The sequence below is a fragment of the Necator americanus genome, chromosome I, assembly GCF_031761385.1.
Source record: "Necator americanus strain Aroian chromosome I, whole genome shotgun sequence".
Lineage (NCBI taxonomy): Eukaryota > Metazoa > Nematoda > Chromadorea > Rhabditida > Ancylostomatidae > Necator > Necator americanus.
In genome coordinates this window covers 35,427,104-35,448,740 of record NC_087371.1, presented here as the reverse complement: position 1 = coordinate 35,448,740, position 21,637 = coordinate 35,427,104, and the positions used below count along the sequence as shown (strand labels likewise).

At 37.5% G+C, this 21,637-nt stretch overlaps 1 protein-coding gene across 1 annotated transcript; it reads right to left on the bottom strand.

The window, feature by feature from the left end:
• Positions 1-557: 557 nt before the first annotated feature.
• Positions 558-20,647, bottom strand: RB195_007875 (uncharacterized protein; the record flags this gene model as incomplete). Its single annotated transcript, XM_064181744.1, has 24 exons — positions 558-695; positions 1,161-1,247; positions 1,351-1,431; positions 1,499-1,621; positions 2,272-2,376; positions 2,448-2,570; positions 2,633-2,707; positions 3,111-3,310; positions 3,399-3,488; positions 3,570-3,786; positions 4,713-4,813; positions 4,881-4,965; positions 6,027-6,127; positions 6,211-6,285; positions 6,379-6,481; positions 6,565-6,678; positions 6,796-6,873; positions 6,940-7,080; positions 7,157-7,259; positions 7,326-7,429; positions 7,558-7,645; positions 11,068-11,164; positions 11,232-11,331; positions 20,294-20,647. 24 exons carry the CDS (start codon positions 20,645-20,647, stop codon positions 558-560), a joined length of 2,883 nt encoding a protein of 960 aa, XP_064038510.1.
• Between the last annotated feature and the right edge of the window lie 990 nt (positions 20,648-21,637).

The following is a 21,637-nucleotide window of genomic DNA, read 5'->3' as shown; positions in this document are numbered from 1 at the left end:
CACATATGAGAATTTCTTTACCAGAATTTCAAATCCACTTCTTCTGTAGCTTTGCAAATCAATAAGTTAGGAAAGTTCACGAAACACCGCCACCTAATCAGAATCCGCCATCGTCACATAAATCAAAATTTTATACGAATCACTGTTAATAACGTTTTCTTGATAAAACATCGATCCATATAAAAAATCTGTAAAGTCAAAAATTGTATTAAAATGTTTATTTGATTCAATAATCAAAAACCACCTGTATTGTGCGATATCCGGTAAATCCATTAAGTTTTGCTACATAACACAGTAAATGAAAGATCATTACAGTATCGCTAAGTAGCAATAAAAATAATACGGTATCATTAGGATATTATCGCTCTAAGCTTTTTTAAGTGGGCAGAAGCAGAACTAATGGTTAATGATCAGAATAAATATTGTACTTCATCTAGCCTAAAATAAAAATATCCCAAAAAAAATGATGTACAGGCAGAATTAAAGGAAGCGGAGAACTCTATCATATCATATCATATCGTATCACAAAATCCAATGAGCATCAACATGTGAGAAGGTTAGCAGTCTGAAAGAACGGCTCGAAAATCGGGCATCGTCGTCCGATTACGATTTTCAAACAATGAGAGGAAGTTTGTACAGTTCACAGCCAATTCTTTGGCTATCCGAACAACTTCGCGACGATAGATATGGTAGGACTGAAAAAAGTTGGTAAAATGAAAGAAAATAAATGAAAAAATGAATGAAAACGTTCCAAAGGGACTCTAAGCGAAAAGAATAGAAATAAAATAATAGAAACAATGAATGAAATAGTATAAAATAAGTCCTCAGAAGACATTCTAATGAGGAGGGCATCAGGAAATGAACATTTTAAATTAATTAATAATAATTAATAATAATAAATTAGTTTTAACTTAACACATTTTTTTCCAATCAAAGATAGTAGATTTCTTTATGTTTTTTTTCCCAGAAATCCACAGTCCCTTCAAATATTTTCAAACGGGCAGAACGATGGGACTTAGCTTATCTTTCGTGGATTACTTATGATTATTACATATGTACATAAGGTCGCAAAGATAAGATCCAAGGATTAAGGTCGCTGCATTCAAAGCGGTTAACATCAAAGGAAAGTTGTGTTATTGATGGGAAGCAGCGAAACCCACCGGATTACCGCTGTTATCGACAACTTGCTGGACAACTTTTCCCATTTGTCGCATGTCATTTCCAATCAAAGCTTCTGTCATTTCCACCTAAAAGATTGAAGGATTAGGAGGAAAAAAACTTGTGTGCAGAAATCCATGAATTCTGCAGCTTTACTCGGAAAAAAAAATCAATTAGGAAAACAAATTTCACCTCTTTTCTCTTCTCCTCTGGCATTTGTCCCAATACATCCGTCGATTCAGCGAACATTTCACGTAGCTTTGAGGTGATGTCCTAAGCGAACAAGGAATTTTCTTGATAATATTTTTTTTTATTCCAAAAAAAAACCGAAACCACTTACTCTTACACAGGAAACGAAGTCGTCATGTTTCATGTGAATATTGAAGGCATTATTAAGACGGTCCACGGCATCCGTTACGGCAATTACTGTTCGATGAACTGATGTTAGGCTGGGAGATACTCTCTGGAAATAAACAATATGTTTCTAATGACATCTAATGATAATGATCATGACATAATGTAATTAAGGTTCTGTGTTAACAAATAAATTAGTTACTATCACTAATCCTAGAATATAGTAAGAGAAAAAAAAGATTCTTTTTTCTTTATTTAATTTAATACTTATTTATTTTTTTTAGATTTATTTCTTTATTTTCTTTATTTTGATTCCCTTTGTTTTTTATTTTCTTTAACTTCAAATAGCGTCATATTTTCATTTTTATTCTTTATTCTGTTTTTTTTTTTATTTTCTTCAATAATTTTTAATTTCAAAAATAATAACAGTTTCGAATAGTGTCGTCCTGTCGTAAACAAAACTGCCTGGAGTCGTAAATAACCATAATAATAAGTAAATAAAATAAATAAAGAAATAAAAATAGCTACAACAAGTATGTTATTTTTTTTCGAGAATCTTCACACATAAAATCGATGAGTTTAACCGGAGGACCACAGTGCGCTTTTGATTGGCGAAGAGCGAGGCAAAAAGGGAGCGCGTGTTGTGGCGGATGCGTCGCGTCCACCTGGTTGAACACATTCGTGCCCAACTATATGTTCAATTTCGTTGTGGAATCTCGCTTACGCAGAGCCATAACATAACAAAAAACAAGTTCTTACCCCATTAGTCGGTCTCCCATTAATCGAACCATTCGAAGCAGTTCGGCTAGTTGAAGCGAAACCATTATGTCCACGTTCATGATCTTCTGCAGGATCGTAAGTAGTCTAGAAAAAATAAAGTAAAAAATAAAAGAAATGAACAGTACAATAATAATGCAATATGTGGTGAAACATACAAGGTCTTCTTGTTCATCCAACCATTTATCATCCTCTTCACCTTGTCGTTTTTGCTCTTCCAATGTTCTCCAGAGAGTAAGGTTAGGTAGTGTGGAAATATTTGTCAGAAGCACGGGAACATTCTGGAAGAAGCTATCCCCATGTAAGTCATATTTAACATGAATGTTTTCGCTGAATATGATACCTGAGTAGGACGGACCAGATGTATTTCTTCAGGTGGGACATGCTTTTTCAATTGGTCATAGATTGTTTCCATTATCTGAGATATTATATTTCACATTGGTGAGGTAGAAGGTACGGAAATAAAAAAAAACCTCGGAGGCACACTATTAGAAAATATAGTACGGACATATTTCTTGTTTTTCAGAAAATCCAGGGAATTCCAAAGTTAAAGATAGCGCCAGGTAAGCGTATTATTACCTTACAAATAAGTGGATTAAGGGAAGATTGTAAGGAAATTCTCTTATCGCAAGATTACAATTCTACAATTCTATTATCGTAGTGCTACAATAAGGGAATTCTATTACCGTAACAGTGTTCAGTTTACTAATACTTTCATTGTTTTTCTACTCGAACTGATTATGAGCGAAAAAGGAAGAAAAAAAACAGCTAAAACAAAAAAAAACAGTAACAAAAAAAGTTAAAAGAGCCTAAACACAAACCGAAACAATTTCTTTTGCTGTTGGTCGTTTTGCCGGTTTCATTGCCCAAACCATTAACTCTATGTAATTATAGAGAGGAATAGGACATGTATCCGGACACGGCAGACGAGCTCCTGTCTCCACTCTACTAATCACATCCGCATTCGCAACACCTTGCCATGGTTTCGCACCCCACGAAAGAATTTCCCATACACATACGCCTGCAATGAATCCACGAAACGAGCCAGGAATTATTTCCACCAAGACAATCTGGATATAAATCCCTTAAGAGAAAAAAAATCAACGCACCATACATCCAGATATCAGAAGCCATACTAAATTCCCGATAGTTGATCGATTCCGGTGCAAGCCATTTGATCGGCAGTTTACCACGAGAGGCTTTAGGAAAAATTAGAGTATAAGATAGAAAAATAGAAGGACAAACTATCCAGAAAGAAAATCCTGTGTGAAAATTCTCACCTGTATAAACAGCATCATAGTCAAGAGCTCGACTAAGTCCAAAATCGGTCAATTTCACACATTTTGGTGTGGAAACTAGTACGTTTCTAGCCGCAATATCTCTATGAACTAATGATTTCCCATGGAGGTAGCAAATAGCACGAGCAACTTGAAGTGAATACAAAATAAGCGATGTAAGTGACAGAGATGCTCGATTCGATTGTAAGTATTGTCGAAGCTGTAAAATTATCCAAATTTTAATTAATTTTTTTTTTGTAGAAAAACTCGGAAGAAACAATTAAATTATAGGGAAAAAAGATGAACTTAGTGAGAAACACATTAGTAATTAATTTTTACCCCAACAGTGATACAAAGCACTATAGATATAAAAATATCACAGAAAATAGAAATATATAAAATAAATATAACATATATGACATGAATATATGAAAAACTACTATAGATATAAATATGCTATGGAATAATAGCGGGAAAGAAGGATAAGGGATAAATTCTACTTAGTTTCTAGTTATTCTACTAGTTTCGTTTTTTGTTATTGGTTAGTCTAGCTTTGGTGGTTGTTTTTTTTTACATTCCACCAATTTTTGCGACTATAATTCAACAAGGACGGCTATATCAAGTCTTTTTTGCCTTGGAAAAATTTTAATTTAGCCATTTTAAGACCAAAATCATCAGCATCAATGAAGCCAAGAGGATAGAATTTAACATTGATATCCGACAAAATTAGCGTCTTTTTTTTTTATTTTCTGAGCGAACTTAGGAAATGAAATATTTTCCGTGTTAAAACTTCCAGTAATTTACTAATTAATATCATACAAGCCGTTCGAACTTTCAGTGTCTTTTGAATTTTTCGAGAAAAAATCGAATGCTCAAGCGAAATAGCATCGATAAACCATAGTGAATTGTGTAAAAAAAAAAACTCTTGTAGCAGTCTTCAAAATAGTTCAATTCTCCCAAATTTTCCGCATCTTTACTTAATTCCTCTAATATTATTATCAAGTCGTGTTGATATTAATCGTAGAATTTCCGTTCGGAAAATAGAACTAGTTTTATGTGGAGAATTCTACGAAATCCACTTTGGAAAAGAGATGGTGTTCAGGAAGAAAAATCTAGGGATCTCGGTGGACATCAAGACTACACTACCTCGCCAAGAGGTGCCAATTCCATCACGAGCCACATTGGTGTATCCATACAAACTCCAACTAATGAAATTATATTCTCATGTTGTAAATTCTTCATCAGATCTGAAACGAAGAGTTTCGCGCTTCTGATGTATTTCTACTTTCTTATTTGTAAATTCAGTATACTTACGTGATTCTTGTAAAATTAATTGAGTGTCTGTTGGTTCATTTTCCATTTTGCACACTTTCACCGCAACTGTTACAGGAGGAGATCCCTGGAAATACTGGAGAATGTTCGATTTAGTGAATAAGCCATCCGATTTTCATACTACGTTTCCTTCACATGTAAGTAAAACCACCTTTCCAGCAAATTCGACTCCTTCTATCCGATGTTCACATTGTTACTTTGCTAGAATAAAAATAGTAACTAGAGAGTAAAAATTTTTTTCGAATAACTTCGTTATTTTATTCTTAAATTCTTCGAATAACTGAATGGTCGTCTTCAATTCGAGATCGTAGGTGTCATGGGCAGCGGAATTTGTCGACGTTGGGATATTTTCACGAAAAGATACCGATGTAGATTACGACTATGAACTTGTTCACACCTAATTTTAATCGTCCTAAAAAATGACGTGGGAAACGGCCTTCGCGCACAAACTTTCCTACGAGGCACCTCAGGACGTTTCATTCCTGGACGCGTGTCGCTTCTGCAAGTGCAAGCGAAAGGAAGTCATTGAGGTTTCTCTTGCAACAAAAACCCCTATTCAGGCAAAACGAATCCGTAGCTGTTGGAGAAACAAGGAAAATTCAAACTCGGAAGTCGTTTTTTTTTTCTTTTTCAGGATGCTTAGGAGGAATTAATCGTAACGACGCTCATAATCGTAATCTGCACAATTTACATCCCTGACCTTATCTTATTTTTTGTGGAAAGATCCCAACATCAGTAATTTCGAATTTCGTGGTGTGCTTCCTTTATAGAGCGAGTATGTGGACTTGACAGCAGCTGAGCTAATAGATAGCGGTGACCGAGGTATTCCGAGCAGCCCATTGTTCAATCCAAGCAAAAAACTGGCTTCGATTTTACGTGAAAGGGTGAGATATCCATCAGCCTTTTTTCACTGAATAGTGATGACATTGTACTCAATTAAATTTATCAATTTTTTTAAATTTGATTTCCAGTGGTGGAAGGAATCCTATCCGACCAATTCGAAACCTGACTAAGTTAGTGAATTTTGTATCCACGAAGCCCTCTGGCATGGATTTATATCCTTTTTCAAAGAACTTTCCGAGCACAAGGAAACGATTTAAAAAAAAACCACACTGCTTAGGCACATACCGGATCCGCTAAAGTTCCTCTATATACATTCCCGAATTGTCCGCCACCAATCAGCTCCTTTAACGTTACATGTTCCCTTCGTATTCGAAGATCGTGACCCACTTAATGAAATAAACGTATTAAGCAAAATATTAGGAAGAAAATGAGTCGAAAAAAAAACAAAAGGAAAAAAAATCGAGCATACCTCCGGGGGTTGAATTATGTGTCCGGTGTGTAATAGTAGTGGCACGGATATCCGCACTCTCACAACGTTCCAAACCTAAATGAGTGAAGAATTCGTGTGTAAATTTGAAATGGAAAGAATTTCTGGATTCACTGTGACCACTATCCAAGATATTATGATATTATGAACCTTTCATCCTATACACTGAACTTCCTTGATTATACATCATTTGATAGCCATCGATTAAATGTGCCAAGGATTCGGCAATGTCATAAGTTGCCACTGTGATCAACTAAAATTAAAGATAAAATTTAAAAAATAATCCCAGCCCACGTCCAGAAATCATTTAGAAACCCAATGTCAAAAAAAAAATACCATAGGTTGAGCGTTGCCGGAAATTTTCAACTGCACTATAGCTTTTTCAGAGCTTTGCTCCATTTTTCTGATAATAATCTCGAGAACAGACCGCAATTCGGCTAACCGGGAGATCTGGAAAAGGAAGAACTCAATGAGGAGGATCGAGTTGAATTAAATATCTCAGTTAAAACACCAATAAGATAGAAGTAATTAAAAAAACAATAAAAATGAATAATGTAAACTGCTGACCTCACAACGTTCATTAATCCTGTATGAAAGTCCAACCTCCGGACCTACTAATAAATCCACTGGCGATGACCAACCAACCTCCAAAAATGAGCAAAATTTAGGGAAATGCGATGTTACAGCAAAAAATATACTAAATATACGTACCCCCATGCTAGCTTTAAAAACCTCAACATCAAATTTGACAATATCGATGAGGATGGAAAGTGAACGAAGCACCGATTCAGTAGCAGGAAGAGGGGCGAATTTTTTCAGCAACTGTACAAATTGTCGTTTTAGAGCTGATGGCTGCAAAATGTGGATATATCTTTGTGGATGGAAATCAAGAAAAAATGTGGAGAAAACGATAAAAAGTCCTCTTCACTTTCGTATTTCCACTACAGAGAACTGTCTTAGGAATGAACGCTTGCATTGCAGCTTCTATGTCGATCGAGTCTATATCAACCCTATGATCCAGACAGGATTTCCTGAAAATCGCCGCTATTCGTTGAGTAATGTAAACGACAGTAGAAAGATGGTTGTGGTTCACGAACGCTTGCTTTTCCAGAAAATCGCGGCATACTTTGAGAGCAGCGAGTTCGAGAGCGGCTTCCTGGTTCACTTTCCATGCGACATGTCCAAGAAAGTCTTCGAAAACCTCAAAAATACACGGTTAGTCAAACGAATAATGTAATGGATTTTTAAACGAACGAACAAACAAATAAATAAAACACAAATTGGATTTTTATATCCTTCAGAATTCAATCAAAGGAAAAACAAACGAACCTGTTCGTTGAGGTAGAAGAACGCGTTGGTTTCGGTCAGCAGAAGTTCGTAGGCTGATTGAGGAATGAAACGTAATCGGAGCTCCAAGCTGCAATATGAAACCAATTTTTTTTTACGAAATAATAAATTCCACTGGTGGACTTCTTCATTTAAAAAAATGCATATGGATCTATTACATAGGAAGTGAAGGTAGTTAAGTGCAAAACTTAATTCCCAATTTTTAGCTACGTAACTTCTTTTTTTTAAAAGATCCAACTAATATTTGAGACGTATAAAATGTACGTACACAAACACCAATGTGTTATTGGCTAAAACAAACAAAAACTTGAGTCTCAAACAGACGTGGCGTGATTCTCAAGAATTTAAATTCTACTTCAGAGTATTTTAAAATTAGTAAAGTTGGTCGATTTTCAAGCTTTTCGCGGAGTTTGTGGCTGTTCCTCCAACAACAACAACACTCTTATTTCTATAAGAAAGTTCCTCGGAATACTGAGTGCTCCAGTACAAAAAGAGTTGAACTCCGTGGTAGCGATACGTCTGTCGCTACGCACAGTCCCTCTCTCTCTCACTGACACTCCCTCTTCCTACTACACTGCCTCAGTCGAATGCGCTTCGCGTTCAGCACCTTGAATAAACTATAAACGACTTCGGTACCAACTATAAAAGATTAAAACATAACGTGTCTGATCTAATCAATTCTCGAATTAATCAACTTAAAAAAATGTCTTCCATGCAGTATTTGTCCTACCTTTATAAATAAAATTAGAGAAAAACCTGAACTGAAACTTTAACATCAAACATACTACCAGTTTTTTGATGTTTCAAGCGATAACTATTAATTTCTCTAGCATCGTAAAATACTGTTGTTCAACTGTAACAGTAACTAGTAAATTATTGAAAGTATCGCATTCTTGATTCTGTGCAAGCTTTCGCAGAAGATCGAGAAGGTTGGGCAGAGCTGTGTTCAAGGACGGCACACCTCGGCGAAGATGCGGGTAATCGCGCCAGGCGATGACATCAGCCTGCCGATTAAGTCAAGTAAGTCATCGCATTCTTAAATATTAATAAACCCATCCCAGGAATGGTAATACACGAATAGACGATAGCGATTTTCTAGAAAAATCAAGAGATGAAGAAAATGCTTAGTTTGTGAGCTAATACACACTGCTCTGTGCTTTTTCCTCCTTACTTTCAATTTTTATTCACTCATGGCTGAAAAATCAGTAAAAAAAATTTGCTGCATAGATTTCACGATGCTGCTCTCCCTATTTATCAGTGCAAAACCCCGATGCTAGGCGGTCTCCATCCGTGAGGCACGTGTTCCTCGAAAAAAAAAAATTTCTTCGGCCACAAAATGATGATCAATTGCTGAACTACGGATCACACCTCACGACAAACACTAGGATGGTGTTACGGGATTTTGATGAGGTGTGACGTGCTCGGCCAGCTACGCACCATCAGCTGTCCGTGTACGTACGTACTATGAAATAGCTGAACGGGCATCAGCTAAGCACAAATCATCCATTATTCATTCTTGGATGAAAATTGGTCGCTTGAATTCTTCACACGATCCAATTAAAAGCATCACACCACGAATCTGAGGTGGCACGGCTTCAGGTGGAGTATTCGTATACGGGATAGTAGATTATGGAGAGGGGAGACTCCGTCCATTTCTTCCTAACTGCCGTAAAAAAAAAACGGTCCGAAGGTTGCGGTGCGTGCACACGACTGGCGCGCTCCAATCGAACTCGTTGTAGAAAATGGCGCGCCGGAACGCCAGAAGCCGTATCTTCCGGGCCGTTTTTTACGGGAATTAGGAAGAAATGGACGGAATCACCCTTATCTTCGCGATGGACAACATCCGATGATGTTAGGGATAGCATCATAAAAGTTTATACGAGGTGATCTTCAAAGGATATGCAACGGCGGATATGCAAAAAAAACGGCCTGCTTGTCAATGTGTCAATGAAAACGTTTGAAACTATTGAAAATGTGTTGAGTTGAGCAAAAAAAAAAAACGATTTTGGTATGCCCCATAAAATAACTGTAAAGAACAGAGGGAAAGTTCTTCAAAAATTCATTCAATACAATTTCACGCATTGACTGAACCCGGAATCAATGGAGAAGAAGAATGATCCTCATAAAAGGAGGTACTTCGACAATTCTATATGGCATTTTTCTTAAAAGCTGAGGTTTGGGGCTTTAAAGAAATCACCCCACGAATCTGACGTGGTATGGATTTCCGATGAAAAAACTCTATACGGGGTCGTAGACTGCGGGATCGGGGGTGGTTCCGTTCATCTCTCCCTAATCGTAGTAAAAAAAATGGCGTGAAAAACTCCGTTCTTCACGACGATTTCACCTACAACGCTCCACCCTCGTACACGCACCGCATCCAGCTGCGCAGCGGTCGGAAGCCAGTGAGTTCTCGACTACTTATTTAAGTGAAACCTATGAAAAGGTTGTTGAGGGGACGAGAATGTATACTTAGGGGAGCGTCCTAACGTTCCTCCTAGGAACTAAAGCGCTTCCTACGCCGTTTTCTAGGACGATTAGATTCTAGGACGATTTCTAGGCCACCCCTGATTCCGTAATCTACATTTCCATCCCTATCTTTTGCTGTGGATTCCCTCACAACCTCAGATTTGTGATATGCTGCCTTTAAAACTACAAAAACTATCACCACTAAGACCTGTGACGTACGCATGGATTCCTCTACGTCTTCTTGAGTGCCTTCTTCAACCAAATCCACCATCCAGACTAGTTATGTGCACTTTATGCTTTATTCCTGCAGTTTCGCGTCACGTCCACACCTCTTCACAATCCCATATCCTTCATAACAATCAATGCCTCTAAGTGGTCGTTGAGAAGTGCCGGAAAAAAAAACAGGACGACGTTGACAGCGCGGAAGATAATGGGGCTGGCTGCCATTTCAAAGTGACGATTGCAAGTGAAAAAAAAGTTTGTCTTCAAAACTTCGTTGAAGCGTTTGCATTATTCATAAAGTCGGGCACCATTCCGAAGAATTTCTAGTGTTGAGTTTTTCCCAGTATCATGCTCAGGTCCAGGAAATAGTGAGCAAATATCGCAACAAAAACTCTAAATATTCCCTACAAATCCAAGTCTCGAAGGAAAATCCATGCTCTTACAAAATTAGCAATCGGAGGGTTCATTTTATCTGACGATGCAACTATTTGCATCAATAGGACTGATGGAATGGAATGGATGGAATGCATAAAGTTCCATCAAAGTGTAAACTGAAGCTATCTCACACACCAATAATCTTTGCGCTCTCTCATTTCGTCAATCCTATAGGTGTAAAGAGTTGCATCGTCAGAGAAAATGAGTCCTCTGATCCTTGGATTTGCAGGAACTTGAATTTTCGCATTTTCAGCGTCATTCTTTAAGAGAAAACTACGTTTAAAATCGCAACAACTCACAAAGAACGCAGAAAAATCTCTGGAAACCCTGCCTCTAAAGAAACTCCCCGAAAGCTTAGCAGAAATTCACCTGAGTTCCTCACCACATGAAGTGGACGGCAAAAATCTCGCATAAATATGTCGAAGATTCGAGATAAGGAGGCATGGATGAAGCCATACGTGATCGCCTGAAAAGAATATTATAGAGGTACTAACGAATCCGTACTAGGACGACATACGACATGTAAAACCCACCAGCGGTACGTGGTGATGATCCCGCTAATAGCCGAAGAGCAAAATGAGCATGAGCTACGGTTGTAATACCGATTCCATTGAGTACAACTTGTAAAACTCGCTGTAAGAAGCACTTTTTATAAATGAATCGTAAATAGTACATGTAAAAATTATTTCCTTTAATATACCTCACTGAGGGAAAGGAAAGGGGGATTTTTAAATATTTCTCGTAATATTTATGTGGATCAAAAGAATAAGACTATTGCATGAGAACTGGAAATGCTCGGATGTTTACAATTGCAAATTCTCCACGAAAAAAGGACTGTGACGACAACACATAGAAGTAATGCGTGTCGAGTGAGGTACTTGAGGGAACAAAGAAAGAGGACACTATTTTCGCTGACGATGAGACAGACTACAGCGATATTCAGCTAAGATAGGAACTTAATTCTACAGACCAGTAATAAATGATGAACGAACAAAAATAATGTGAAGTATTCATTGCCGATCGATTGATAAACAATGATCAAAGAGTTACATGTAAAATTTTAAAAAAATAATAATAATCATAACAACAATTGATAGATCTCAGTCAGCTGACAGATGTAAGAAATAATATATTTCTTTTAGCTAGAACTTTCTATCCGGAAGAAAAAAGAATCCTAGAAAAGGAGAAAAAAGAAGTAAAAGAGGCGCTAAAAAAAGTCACTGAGAAAGGAAATGGAATTTCTCTTTAATCCCTCAGGAAAAGTGTTAAAAAAAGTGAGCGAATGGTGTATTTGTTGAAATTTTGCACAACGCATACACATAAACACAAAGTGTATTACGGTGAATCAGTCACGCAGATGTAAATATAATCTTCGAGCTTCTCTGAAAAAAAGGCTTCTAAAATGTACCGCTGAATCATTGTAAACAAAACAACAGCTATTATATCTAAACATTCAACGTTGCGCCAAAAAAAAAAAAAACATCCTTCATTGTTTCTATCGTTCTTCGAGAAATGAAAAGTCTAAAAAAAAAAAGAAAAAAAAAGAGAAAGCCGTATCGTAACACGTACGTAGCACGATTTTACTATTTTTTTGCTAGATTTTTGCTTTCCTTCAATAAGTCAGAATCAGAACCTTGTCCACATCCGAGCGAGAAAAAAAAATCCGGAAATAAAAAGACTCCCTGTTTGTGAGACTTAGGATAGCCTGAACACCTTTTAAAAAAATCATTTAAAAACAACGTCCAGAGAAATTTTCACGGTGAGTTCTCCCCAGTATTAAATGGAAATCGGGAAATAGTTTGCTAGGGGCCCTAAGAAAATAAAACGAAAAACTTCGCACGAATCCAGGGAATCGAGGATAGATATGCAGGACTCAAAGCATCAGCTCACCTGTCAAAGTACATAATTCTTTACACAACTGTTGTAACAGAATGAAACAAAGGAATGGCAACATAGGATGAAACAACAACAAACAGCTGTTTATAAATTGATCTGCTACAAAATAAATAAATAAAAGAATCAATAGAATATAGAATTAAATGAGATTGATTGATTTACTATAAAATTGTGTTGCACCACCTTCCTACATGCTTCCACCACATGATCCTAATGGCGTAAAAAATTGCTTCGTTAGATAAAATGATACATCAGAACTCGTTTTGTTTGATGACTTTTGAACCTGTGCAAAGTTTTTTCTTTGCTTTTTTGTGGACGGTTATAATTAACGGGTTTTATCTACCATCTACACGACATCGACAAATTTGTGTCGATCCTGATCATCGAATATTCAGGATTTTGTCGACGCCTCGAGTTGAGAAACCCATTCATGCCTCGTGTCACAAATCGAAGTCCATTTCACAGTGAATATCAACGAAACGAAGCTAGGAGCTATTCGAAAAATGTTATTGGTGTTGAATTCCAGTTTTGCTTTTTCCTATCCACCGAATTGTGATAGCGACAGCTGTCCACCGATCTCAAGCACTTTTTCAAAAATGATAAAGTTTTTAGAATTTGAATCCTTCCACTATAGCCACTTTAGCTCGAGTTTAAACCGGTTCCGTGGAATGAACAAAACGGAATCCACCATTTTTCCGTTAAACTCTTCCTTTGAGGGAGTTTCAGACCGTTACAGCTTGATTAAAATAAATATATACCAATTAAAAAATTCTTTACAATTGTATTTTTTGTTCTGTAAATTCAACTATTAGGTAGTTCAATTATTATTATGTATTATGATGTAATTCAACTATTTTTTTTGTAGAATTACCGCTTGTAATTTTACAAAAAAACTATTAAAGCATTCGATTATGCCCTTTTTTCATGTGCCGTTTGACAGTGATCCACAAGGGGTTTCACCTTCAAAAAAAAAAATCCAAGATTTCTGTGATTTTCTCAGATATGAAATTATTTGGCGCTTGAAGGACTAATGCTTAGATTGCACCTTAAGTGGAAGGATGAAAAAAGCATGTACTTCTAAGCACCAATCAAATTCATACCTAAAAAATCACTAATGGATCTTTCTGGAATGAAACACCCCGTAGATCACTGTTATACGGTACCGGCAAGGACCACAATCGAATATTTTAGGGGCTTTCATTGGGAAATTAAATTACAAGCAGTATTGTAAAGTTATGTGTGCGTAGACATCTGTCCATCTGAAATCAGATTCCGCACTTAAAAATCCCACCGTTCATCAATTTCCATAATATTGGAAGAGGGAAAAATTTGTTTACAAATTTTCCCATAGGTTTCAGTTTCTCACCGGACTTTCACATCATAAATCCTTCATCTAGATTCGGTGGTGTCCACGACCACGGATATATGTGGAATGAGATGGATTCTTCCGTGAACTACATACGGTTACGGGGATTGCTGGATAATAAGCACCCTAGATTGAGAGCTGTTATTAATCAAAACGCTGAACTTTATGAAATGTCCTTCATGCGTGCAGTGCATCCGATGGAAGAAAAAAAAATCCGTCGCAGTTGTCAGCCATATTGTCTGGATGACATTTCCAAAATGTTTTGCATAGACGTAAGATATATGCGGAGCACTAAACTCCCATGAGAGTTCACCCACGGAAACGGATGAACGCGCCCGATACGCCAACGCTTCCGCAGATTTATATAATCCAATTTGTTTCCGCCACAAATGAACGCAGGAATTTCATATCGTTGCGACGTCGGATCGTGGGCCAAAAAAAAAGGGGGGGGGGAGGAGTGGGGGTGAAAAATGGAAAAAGGAAAGGACCAGCAGACAAATAACATCTCGTACCATCACAAATTTTAGGATAGTCTCGTAAATTTGAAAAAATGAGCGAAGAAATAAAATTTTAAGTCTTCCAAACCTGCAAAAAAAATGTAAATTAGAAATTAGAAACTTAAAAATTCTATAATTGTATTGTATAAAATTAAAAATAATTGGAAAACATTAAAAATAAATAGTTATATTGAGGAAATTTTGAATTTAAGGATAATAATGTCAAAATTATAATGACGTGCCCGCCCGTATCCAACAACTAGACACACAGACCTTCCAATGGTCCCGTTGTAATGAAAAATCTTCGACGATGACGCACTCATAAATTATTGACGATGAAGCCACCCTGAGGTACACTTTCTGCACTTTTACTGCACTAAGTCATATCCACAGTTTCAACTAAAATTTTGTCCAATCATGGATAAGCCAAGTTATAAAAGAAACCATTTTTTCCCCCGAAACGAGATTCCCAGGAGCAAAACAATTTGAGGAGGGAGAACATTGAACGAAAAGACCAGCCGTAGCCACAGCCAGCAACAAATTACCAAGTCGTTAGCTCCGAGAGAACTGCTAAAAGATCGACTGTGGTGGGCAGCCGGGGATGACGTAAGGTAATGTTGTATTCTTGGATTCAGGAAGACAGAGGGAGAGTAGGTGGAATAGAGGGTTGCTGGACTCCCAACTAACAAAAGACTATTTTTAAAAAATTAGGGAATGGAAGGTGAAGATTTGTAGGAAGCGAGGTAGTAAGTAAAGAGCGGAAAGGAAGAAAAAGTGAAGTAGATCAAAAAATGACAGGTTATTTACACCAGAAGTGGAAGTTTTTCAGGTTATTTATACCAGAATTGGAAGTGGGATGTTTTCGACTACTTTTATTCCATTAAAGTTCTCTGATTATCCAGGAACTGAGTCAAGAGTTCCTCTCAAAGATCACGCACGAAAATACCGTTATGTGACTCAAAATGAATCTACCACATAACCGATTACCGTGGGAAAATGAAACAATCGGGTATTTAGCTACGAGGGAATCCGCAGCATTCATGATTATTAACTTAATTGAGCGCAAGTAGTATTAATGCCCGACAAATTCTGTTCACAAATTCTTTGAAGAAAGAAAAATCAAAATCATCCCCGGGCGCAGGTCCGATCCAGAGATTGAAGAGTGGTACTTCTAGCCAAACCGCATCCATCCATCCAGCAACGAAACGGAATTAACAGGACTTAAAAGATCTAATTCATAACAAATACATTTTTCTTCATTTTGTACATACGTGCTCAACTGAAAATTCACCAAAACACCCTCAATGAGGTCAAAAAATTTCAACATCGGGAAGCTTAAAAGGATTGGCTTTACATGCTCCCCAGCTAATTTTAGTTAATCTTGTATCCATAATTTTTAAATAAAGCTACTAAAAGCGCCACGGATGAAAGTGCGCCTATTCTAAGCTGGGTCCTGTAATTTTTGCAAATTCAAAAAACAATCACATTTGAAATTGTTTTATTGAAAAATTAGATCAGGAAGTTGACGAAGCGACCCCCAGCGAAGTTCCCATTCCTAATTCTACGAGCTTCAGGATCGAGGAAAAACGGAAATTCCACGAATGAGAAAGAAAGTTTTCAGCGTGGTACCCCAACTACGTGATATTAAGACAAGTGACGTATATAATTATGAAAATTATTAAAATTAATGAAAATGGATCTCTGTACTTAGTAATAATACTCTGTGCTCTCAAAAAATTTGTTTTTCTCTTTTATCAGAAAATCTTTTAAAATTTTCAAATATTTCTTGTTTCATTCGAAGTCCATATTTCAAAGGGAGAGGGCTGTCTATCAATTCCAGGTGATCTCCTAGATACATCTTGGTTCCAGGATTCGAGATTTTGTCTTGGATGGTACCGAAGTGAAGGAAGGCTGCAGAAAATCTCTCAACTTTTCTTTGTTGTTGTGATGCTACCCTGTGAAAACAAATCCTTGAATAATGGCTTATTTTTCTCTTGGTTCTTCCTGAATTTTTGAAGCTTTGTCAAAATTCGCAAGTGTTCTCTATACAATAAGAAGGGTAGGTAGGGCGCCGTGAAATAATTTACCATCCATGACTAAACCCTATGAATCTGTGTGTGTGGTGTAGTGGGATCGATTCGTATCTCTCCTACTTCGAACATAGTGAGAACGAAAAAATTCATTTTTCAAGTGGAAAAGAAACAAATAATAGTTTCTTTTACTCATCATGTTGATCTAAAACAAAAAGCTGAAGCTGAAAGAGAAACCGAACACTCATGACGGGATCCCTTTCAGTTCCTCTTCTACTCAAACCTCAACGATCATTTTAAGCTATTTTTTTGACATGTCTTTTGATCGTTTAGTGAAAAATATTTGTATTGAACGTAAAAATTTGCGCGGCAAATGCTTTGAGTGAGTCGTTTGAGTGTGTAACGACGCCAAACGACCGCTATCACGGATTTGTGATTGATCGCTTAACGGAAACGAATTCACCGTTGAATCCAACACTTCAGTCCTGACCTGGTACTTTAAAGCGTGGAGTCGTGTCTTTCTTTATTGATCGTCGGCGACGATAAGCACAGTCATCGACAGTTCATGCGAGCTTCTTTTCGCCCTTTAAGTCATGAAACTAAAAGGGAATATGAAGTGCCACACTCTAAAAAATATATATGTATCTCATTGTGATTTCTGAAGTATTCCCAAGCGGCGCTATGGAATGCAAGGTGGTATGACAGCTGTCATCTCGGCACAAGTGCAGTTTTCAGCCGAATAGCCAGGAAACGTCGTTGCCATTGAAGTCGGATATGGTCCCCTTCAATTCTAAACAGCGTCGAGGAGGATAAAACCACGGACGAAGGGCAATGGATCCGCTCTTATCCATTAGAAAAAAAAAGAGCTGACGTTCGGAATCGAGGGCATTGCTAATTCTCGTTCCCACGCTGTTTTGCAAAGGCAAAGAGCGGTCTTTGCTAATGCAATAAGCAATGATGAACGAGATTCCAACACAACATCCAGAATTCCGAGGAGTTATGGCGAATGTAGAATGCATAAACGAGAAATTAAAAGAGGCTGAACGAGTCTAAGTAATGTTTTACGACCAAAACCTGTTAACGTTTTCCCCCGGATAAAAAGCCAAACAACGAGTGATGTGGAAAAATTTTTACAGAGAGTGGATGGAAGGAGATTATCCATGCATTACAACGCTTTTGAGCAACCAGACATTATGCATTGCGCTACTGTGACCGGTTCTATATATTAGCTGACGTAGCAATTTCCTCAAATCCGCATTCTCCACCAGTAAAAATCTCCCACAGCGATTTTCGTCACAAAAATCACCGCAAAAAAGGATAATAAAAATAAAAATGGATCAAAAGTATTTAAATAAGAGTAGAATTTTAACATTCACCTTCCAAACTGGATCAATTTAAGACGATCTAGTTATTAGTTATAAGAGATCTAGTTATGAGCATAATCCTTTAACTAAAGCTGTATGTAATCCGAGAAAGAAATTCAAGGAAATAGAAAAAAAAATCAAATGAAATAAAAACAATAACATTTGAAGAAGTGTAAATAGGAATCTTCGCAGTAGTTCCACGTGAAAATTATATATTTTTGTACATTAATAATAAAAACACCTAACAGATGGATTACGCTAGGCCTATTGAGAATTGATGGGCGCTCAACAGCCACAATATTGCACCTTTCATCACTAACGTTCCTTCGATACATAAGAGTAACTCTACTCCTAATTCTTTAATTTTTTTATTTCTCTTATTTGTAAATACTCTCTGGATAAGGAGTATTTCTAATTAAAGAACTATGTTTCTTTTTTCTTTTTTTTTTCAAATTAAATTTCATCCTAAATTGGCTTAGTACATTGGATGAGTCGACTTTGTTCGATTTGGTGCATTTAGAAAAGAAACGTAGATCAGACGGATTGAATTGCAGCGGATGCGTCGCGGTCATCAGGTGCAACGTAAGCGTTGACGACTGTATTTGTATTTGTTTTTTCTCTCATTCACTGGATTTTTTCCACACAACAACCACCAATAAAATAAATTCTCTTATTTGTCTCTCTTCTACAACCTGGAACATCACGCACACGTCCCTTCGAATCCTACCTAATCTCGCATGAGTACATCGGCCGAGAGAAGAGGAAAAAAATTCTATAGAGCTTTTCCTGTAAATTGCGAAAGGAAACAGCAAGCAAGAGCATAGAGCTTATCGACTTATGTTTTTCGTGTTTCTCACGTATAGGCACGGGACACAAATCCAGACATAACACAAAAGAATATATATGGATGGTTCGGGAAGGAGGAGAAATGGTTGGTTGCGTTGGCGAAACGACAAAACTAATTCAAATCCGTAATTTGTTCAGTTAACACGTTTTTTGCGGACGAATTCAACCTTGCGCGCAGAACAGGGAAATCTTATTAAATCGCTTCCGATTCGGCCGAAAAGCGTAGATGTTTGTGGATTTCCTCCGAGAACAGATGGATAGTCCGGAGAACTTCCATTCAAACACATAAAACACATGACCTTGCTAGGAAAGATAAGCGGTGAGATAAGAAGAAATGAGATTCTTCGTATGAGAAAAGAAAAAAGAAAAAGAAAAAGAAAAGCGAATGGAAAGAGATTAATTTGTTCTTAACGATTCTTCCGATAGTTTCCTAGCATTATGCGAGCATTTCTTAATGGATTTGCAATCCTCTAAGTATCTCATCCTATCGTAATATATTATATCCAGAGGCGACAATATCGCAGCATGTGGCGAAATTACTTGATTGATACGTGTCGACGTAACGCAAAAGAAAAAAAACAACACACATTAGCGATAACAAATCATAGCAGCATCGAACAACTAACATAAAACTAAAATGGAAACGAATAAAAGAAAATTCGTATAATATAATCAAAAAAAGTGATATCATACCCATAAAGGAAATTCATATTCAATAGGAGAAGAATCGAATTTCGTGCTTGAGAGCTGGGCATACTTCACATGAGAGCAGATTGTTTGCGGATAACAGAAAGAGGTTGAAAAAAAGGGGAGAAGAAATTGGATAGAGGATTCAATGTATGCAAATGAAGAGAGAGAGGTATTCTATGGAATGAAAGTACTGAATTAATATCCTAGAGCGCATGCCATTATTCGTTCGAATGTCCGAATAAATCTAAACGCTGACGAACATCATCGTTCGAATACTCGAAGAGTGCATGAGAAGTTGAAGGACGTGACCAGTCGAGTGTTCGAAAAAAAATATCGAATATTCGAATATCATTCGCTATCGACATGAAGAGAATCAAGCATAAAAGTAGATGAAAAGACTGGTTCTGAAACGCTAATCAGTAACTTCTAATACAGTTGACTGATTTTCCTTTGAACTAAAAGTCTTACGGTCTCTTTGTAGTTCCGTAAAAACAGAAAAAACACAAAACTAAAACTTTCTCAATAGGACTAAGTAGAGAGGAATGTTTCGCGTAATCAGCAAAATTTCATGAGTGTGAAGAATTTTCCAAAACCATAGAAATGATGTGGGGAATTTTTCAGTGATGTGTGAGGCGATTAGGACATACAGAGGTCAATTCCTCGCAATTAGGGATAATCTCGAATAATCCTAGTAATTTTCCATAGCTTGGGATTTATAGTATGAATTGACAGGAAGTAGCAGACAATAGGAGATATTACCAGGCATTTCGGAGCGAAAATGGTTTATAATGGGAAATAAACTGCATCGGTAATATACTTCACAAATAATGACCTATCCCGCTAAACGACCATTGCGTCGAGAACGGACGAAGAGAAAAAAAAAAGAACCGCACAGGACCCACCCACCTCGACAGTGGTTTCCTCATCGTAACGGACCGCCTTGCAGCCGTTACCGACTGTGAACACCCGGGCGATGCTGTCCATGGATGGGGTGCATCGAGGAGGCAGCCAGCAGAGACGTGTACGTCCGTTTGTCCGTTCGCCGTCGATCTCCCTCCCACCTCCGTGAGATGGCGGCGGCGTCGGCGGCGGTGGTGGTGGTGATGGTGGTGGTGGTGGCAGAGCGGGGGTCGGTCGCTCGCGCGCTCTCTCGCCGCCGCCGCCGTGGGCGTAACCACACGTTCGAATCACGCGCCCTCCCTGAGAATCAGGCCCCGGCAGAGACCAGCGATCGATCCCCGGGGCCAACCACACGCACATTTCTGTATTTTATCGCGATGTTTTCTTGTTGCTTTAAATGCATCATCGAAATAGTGACGATTAGACGTCCATTTAATGTTTGTCGATGGAAATTCTACACGAATCCCTTCATTCCAGTTCTCTCTTTTTTCCCGAGGAAATATATAGGATCCCTGACTAATGATGTATGGCATTTGGTTTGGAATCTAATTTGATATATTACAAATGACCTTGTTTTCAGCAATGTGAAGTATTTTTCTGTGCTGGTTTCGGTGTTTTTTTTACAATCCTTTGATTTCTTTCAATTTCAGTTTTACTAATTTTTTTTTGACCGCAGAGAACGGTTTTTTGGTTTTTAAATTTGAGTATTACGCCTGTTTCGAAGGGATGTCTAAAATTCTTTTTAATCTAAAGGAAATTGGAGTATCAGGATGTGCGTCTTTTACATTTCTGTTTATTGCCATAATAAATTTTTTATATTACCATTTATATTTAATTAATTCAAAGTACAGTCACAAAATATGAAAGACCGAATCAATATAGTTATTGACCTTTTTGAAGTATTTATGAATCAGTGTACGTGTTCAAATTTTTCTTTCTTGGAAGAATTTGCTTTAGGCAGGTGTATCTCAGCGTAATAGAAGCAGTTTTATTCATAATCCATGCGGTCGGAGCCGGTACTCCGACCCTCTTCACTTATGAACGGGTGGCGATGGGACCCTCCTCACTTTTTGACGGTTCGGGGATTGGTCATCATCACTTGAGCTACACCTCTTCAGCCAGACCCCCTCCATCTGAAGAGATTCCGGATCCTCCTTATCGCACCTATGGTTTTATTTAATAAATTCAAATAATGTTCTGAAGAGATTTTTTGTTCCATATATATTCAGCGTGGTAATGGCCAAAACTTGTTTGGAGCACAATTTTCCTCTATCCCTTGATTACGGTAGCTCTGCATCGAACATTTCCTACTTTTTCATTTTTTTAAATAAAAGTTCCTGGTGCTTTTTC